A 5,679-nucleotide genomic window follows, 5' to 3' on the forward strand; every position below is an offset into this window, starting at 1 on the left:
TTATCCGAGGGACGACTCATTTTCACTTGAGTAAAGTGAGGAAATTTCGTGTAAAGTGCCTTTCCCAGGGGCACAAGATCGGCAGAACGGCAGGCGGATTCGATCCCGCGACCTCTCGGCGAACACAATACCACTGTGCTACGCGGTCGCACATTGCCGATATAGGTGGCGCTCTGAGAAAGATGACTGATAGGCATTGAAACGTAAACAAGTGAGAGACATACATTGTTTTGTAACTGGTTTTGCAAATGAAAGAAAACCCCAAATGTTCTATCAACCCGATGAAATTATTTTCGGACATATATACATAAATGATTACCTATTCAGTGCGTTCGTTTGTTTGTTGGTTGGTTGTTTGGTTGACTGCTAAATAAGATTGTTTTGCACCTCATTCAAAATGTTTCCCGCATATCGTTTTTAAAATACCTTTGTGTCATAGAGGCAACTACAAACATTTCAGGGCAGATCTAAGCAACATGAAATACAAACTGTGAAACCCTAAGCAGAATTCTGAACGTCTTTATTAAATTGTGACCGTAAATATTACAAACACCATGATAGATGCTTGGAAACCCTACACACCCTACCTACACTCTAGTGCTGCCTTTTTCTTGTTCATAGCTGTCCCGAATGACTTCACATTTGCATATTTGTTTGAACGACCCTATTATCAAACATGAAAAAGACCCTTAAGAATGCCACACCCTTGTCAGTATCTATAATGGGTTATTCTTCATTAGACAATGTTATATCCTACATGTATATCCATCTGTACAAGCTAAGAGAGTTTCAGTACAAATGTTCAATATACAAAGATCAGCTCACTTTCAAGGGTTTGACACAGTCAGTATTGGAGCTAACATATACAAATGTACTTACGACAAATAGGTTCAACTCTTTAGTCAGAATAGAATATTCTTCTTCTTCTGTGTTGTATTTTCTTTTTATCAATAATATTTCCACATGATATTTGTGTCCAAACCACAAACGGTTGATCCTACTAAACTTTCAACATTTGATAATCATGTATTCAACACGACATCTAGCAATATGACCATATACATGTAATATGGAAAGATTCTAGTATAAGCAATTATGGTACTAACTAACATCTACTACATCTCAAAATATTGGTGACAGGTATCACAAAGCTTTACATTGGTCAACTGTCCACTAATACAGGGTCATTTCTTCATTTCTGATTCTTCCTAAATTACTATCGATAATTCAGGATGGTTTTTAGTTATTTACACGCTCAAATATATATAGATAAATATATTACTGATCACCTGGTCCATTCATATATCCAGCGAGACATATCATGAGTTTTGTGATGGAAAAAATATGACAAGTTACGTTACATCACAACACACTACCGTACAGTACAGTACACGTCACCACTAGAGACTCATGTAGTATATATAACTTTGTGCTGTCTCTGTCATGACTGAGCAGGGCTGTGTCCAGCTTGAAATTCGTTTTGTCCCACTCATTGTTTGTGAGCCAACATTGTTGATTTTCTTGTTAAAAAATGTCATTTTAAGATTCTTAAAGTACATTTTCAACAGTTTCATGTCATTTTGGGATGAATGATGTAGAGTTGTTTTCCGTCCGAACGACCAAATTTTTCCATCCCAGGACGGGTCTTGGAGATGGGTCGACTGAAAGTGCAAAAAGGAACAGAAAGGAATGAAAAGGAAAGTACCAAAAGTGTAAAAAGGAACAAAAAGAAGCGGACAGTAACAAAAAGGAAAGTACCGACAGTGCAAAAAGGAACAAAAAGGAACAAAGTATGAAGCAAAATGAAATAAAATTGATGGGAATATAAGGAAAGAGCACTGTGAGCGGCAAATCAGTTTCTTAAAACTATAGGGATTACCCAAAAGGATTAATAAAAAAATGCATATGAAACATGTTTTGCTTTCGGTTCACTGCTGGAGACAGCCCCGTGACTGAGCCATCGGTTGATATGCTGACATAGATGGGGACTGTAGAGCTTTGGGACCCAGTCTGCTCTTGGTTGATCAGCCGTATCCGTTGGGAATCATGGAGTTGGGGACGTCCGTGAAGATGAGTTCCACACCAAAGTTCTCACCGAACACCTTCCAGGTCTTTGGTTTATGGGGGTTGTCCAGCTGGTGTCGTGGTAGGTACAACCTGAGGGGAATAGGCAGGGTTGCACAGAGGCATGGGACATCACATTGGATGAAACTTTATTGGTGTTGCCGAAGAATTAATTCTAGCTTCATAGCTTCATCAGGTTGGTACGTCAATGAATAAAGAGATTCTTTTTACACAACCATTGCTTTATTCTCACTGATGTTTTGGTGTCCGTCTATCACCTTCTTCAGGGCAATTCTGACAGGTTCACATTGTACTGCAGCACAGATGTGACTGCTCACAGTTCAGAATCTGATGCAGTTAATACTTTACACGTTTGTGACCACATCTGACCTATGAGCAGTAACATCTGTACTGCAGTACAATGTGAACCATTAAGAATTGGCCTGAAGAAGGTGACAGAAGGTAATCGAAACATTGGTTGGTTGTGTAAAAAGAGTCTCTTTATTGATTGTTTTTTTTGTGTGGGTTTTGACATTTATCCACTCAAAAAAATTCATTCTCCAGAATATTTCACTGAAACCCATGAAAGAATTGAGGACCGTACCTGCAGTCTTCTACAAACGATGTGTGGAACCAAAAGTAGAACGCACAGTCATCGTAGCCTTTGGGAACATCAAGCTGCAAGAAAGGAAAACATAGCACAAATTTGAAGGTACATTGCATACATCCTACTATATGCTGGACAAGAAGCAATGCAATTTAGCAAACAGATCTTAGACTAGTAGTGGATTTGGCCACATTAGGTCACATAATAGATTTCATGATAGAAGTGACCACAATACAAAAACAGGCCAGGTAAGTAAAGAGATTGCTAATTTAAAATCACTTACTGATGAGGAAAAGAACTTGATCTTGACATCATCACACAGGACGGGGGAGTTCAGAACCTCCACAACAACACAGTTCTCTCTTTGGTGGAGGCCAACCTGGGACATAATAGAGAACGCGGGGTGATCGAGTTCACAGTCTCACCCAGAATTAAGGTGACCAACTCAAACTTCCGGGCATAACTATAAAGTAAGAGCCTTTTATAAAGTGTTACCAAAATTGGAATCATTGTCAGCATTACTAATAGAAGCAAGGTCAGCAACACTTACTTACTTACATGGAGACTTCCTTAAAGGCTTACAAGAAGTTGGAATTTTCCAATTTTTGACAGATCAACTCCTGTCTTGAAGTCCAACTGGTAAGTCCAATTTTTTGTTGGAAATTACAGTTCAACTTCAGAATAAGCAGAAAATGTTCTAAATGCATAGATTTGACCTTCAATAGTAGGTCCATATGTGTATGTAGTTACTGTTACAGTGAGTACCTACCATACAGTTGACCTTGTTGCCAAGGTCACACTCCAGGGCTTTCTGTCTGTAGACAAACACCTCAAACCTCAAGTCACTGCCGCTACCGTTCCCAACTCCTACACAAACACAACAATTCAACATATCAAGTATGAAGTTCAGCACCCTGCAGGCAGTCAAACAATTTCTTGTCCTAGTATTTTCAGCAAGACTGTAAAAATCAAACATCATCATGTATAATGCATAGTTTAAAGTTTTCCGTCACAACTAGATTTTGAACAACACATGCACGACTGGCCCAAGAATGTTGTTGTCAATTTACTGTAACTGTTGTACTGTGTATGTAATGTAGTTGCTTTGTACTTAAGTATATGAAAGTTATTATTCAGATTCGATCAGGTAAAGACTTTGAATTTTGATAGATGCAAAAGTAAAAATGAGTACAACTGTCAAACAAGAATGTACTTTTTGTTTATGATGAATTATTTCCAAGTGCACAATAATATGATTTGATCAACAAAAACCATAGCAGGTCATCCATTTTTTATGAAGGTGACAATTAGTTTAGAACAAATTGTCCCTACGATACAATAGGGCATACAAAATGTAGACTTTCAAATCATTCTTACAACTCACAACTACATATAACTAGTAAAAAGTATGTTCGAATGAATGTACATTCAAGTCTCAGAAGTCAATCACTTTTTGTAACAAATAAGGTACAGATTCTGAACTATTATTGCACTGACACAGTAAGACAGAGTGAACATACCTGCAATGGACATGATTCTGACAGTCTTCAGCTTGAGAGGTTTGGGTTCTGGCTGTGTCCCATCAAGTTCTGTTTTCACTATCTCATAGTACAGAACATACCGGCCCTGTTGGCAAAGGTACAATTTTACAGTATCAGACATTGTCACGGTTACAGTTACAGTTGACACACTGATCATAACATTTATTTTGATTTTCCTAAGAAAGAGCAGAAGATTACTCAGGAATGTCAATAATGTCCATAGGAACTGTGCTGCCATATTGCCAACTTTGTCACAAGTTTTAAAAGTAAATTTAAAGGTGAGGAAGTCTTAGGTCACCCTGCAGAATTTACAGATAAGTCATAGGTTGATACGTTTTTTCTTCAAAGTAACTGCATTAAACTTGGTAGTAAGACCTTCTGAGGTAAAATTCTCTATTGACTAATGTGATAGATATTTGCAACAGTTCAAATTTCACAATATTATCTATGTGGCATACCTGGCTGGGTGTGTCCACTCCTTGGTAGTTGGTGCCGACGTTGATGGATCCATCCGCACGTCGATGGTTCCCAAAATACTGTAAGCTGGCCTGTACATGAATGCACGGACATGTGTCAATCACTTGAAAAACAATCTAACAGTTCTACTTGAATCAGTAAGATTAAGATTGTAGCTATGTACTACGTAATGACAAAACTAAACCAAAATTTATGAAGGTTAGACATCCAGGTAAAAAATATTCAAATAGAGAGATTTACTTCTGGACATTTCGGTCTATCAGGTTTTCTGTCATTAACAGATAAAGGCTCAAAAGGACATTTTGGATGTAGTACAGCTGGTGTTCTCTCAACCACTGCACAATTCTCAGGGATCAGCTGATATTCCCAGGTCGACAAAACCCGTCTAGCGTGACGGTACATTTTCTGGCAATAATCATGTTCCCCTCTGGCAGTTTTGAAATTCAGCAGCTTTCTGGTATTCAAGAGATTGACTCAATGGTTATTGACTGTGTGATCCTGGATTTACAGATTTAGACTTACACAATCTAGATCTATTGTATTGCAGACAATGCCATACCCAGGCAGAGATTCATTAACAAGAAGAAAGTTTAGTGCAGTACAGTTAAGGTACTTACTCTTGCTTGTGAGAAAAGTCCACAGTCCACCAGCCAGGAGGCAATCATCATTCCTGTCCTTCCTAGTTAGATAGCAAACTCACAGTGTAAGGAGACATATCAATGCACACCAGTCCTACATTACAACATTTTATCTTCTAACACGAAGATGAAAATGAACACTTAACATGTTCATATAGATCATTGCAGCTGCTTTAATTCTGAGACTACATACACATGTACATATGGTTCCTAATATACTGTATTTGTTGCAGAGTTTCCTTTCCTTTTTGGGTGATTAATTTTGGCTATTGTTTCTGTACTTGACAGAATTTTGTAAGAACTCGATCAGATTAAAGATGCATGACGTGTTGTGAGGCATGTTTTAATCTTT

The 5,679-nt window shown here is 38.0% G+C and overlaps 1 protein-coding gene across 4 annotated transcripts in view; it reads right to left on the reverse strand.

Annotated features, from left to right (window-relative positions):
- Positions 1-1,814: 1,814 nt before the first annotated feature.
- Positions 1,815-5,679, reverse strand: part of LOC118407850 (phosphatidylinositol 3,4,5-trisphosphate 3-phosphatase TPTE2-like) — a 21,722-nt gene continuing 17,857 nt past the window's right edge. For 3 of the 4 annotated variants that reach the window (XM_035808394.1, XM_035808392.1, XM_035808391.1), the window contains 7 exons: positions 5,307-5,368; positions 4,671-4,760; positions 4,192-4,297; positions 3,441-3,538; positions 2,955-3,050; positions 2,669-2,742; positions 1,815-2,157 (listed from right to left, as the gene is read on the reverse strand). In XM_035808394.1, coding sequence (XP_035664287.1) covers positions 2,025-2,157; positions 2,669-2,742; positions 2,955-3,050; positions 3,441-3,538; positions 4,192-4,297; positions 4,671-4,760; positions 5,307-5,368 — 659 coding nt within the window. In that variant the 3' untranslated portion in view covers positions 1,815-2,024. The remainder of the gene's footprint in view (positions 2,158-2,668; positions 2,743-2,954; positions 3,051-3,440; positions 3,539-4,191; positions 4,298-4,670; positions 4,761-5,306; positions 5,369-5,679) is intronic. The other variant, XM_035808393.1, reaches the window with a different exon arrangement.

The sequence above is a fragment of the Branchiostoma floridae genome, unplaced genomic scaffold, assembly GCF_000003815.2.
Source record: "Branchiostoma floridae strain S238N-H82 unplaced genomic scaffold, Bfl_VNyyK Sc7u5tJ_1494, whole genome shotgun sequence".
Classification (NCBI taxonomy): domain Eukaryota; kingdom Metazoa; phylum Chordata; class Leptocardii; order Amphioxiformes; family Branchiostomatidae; genus Branchiostoma; species Branchiostoma floridae.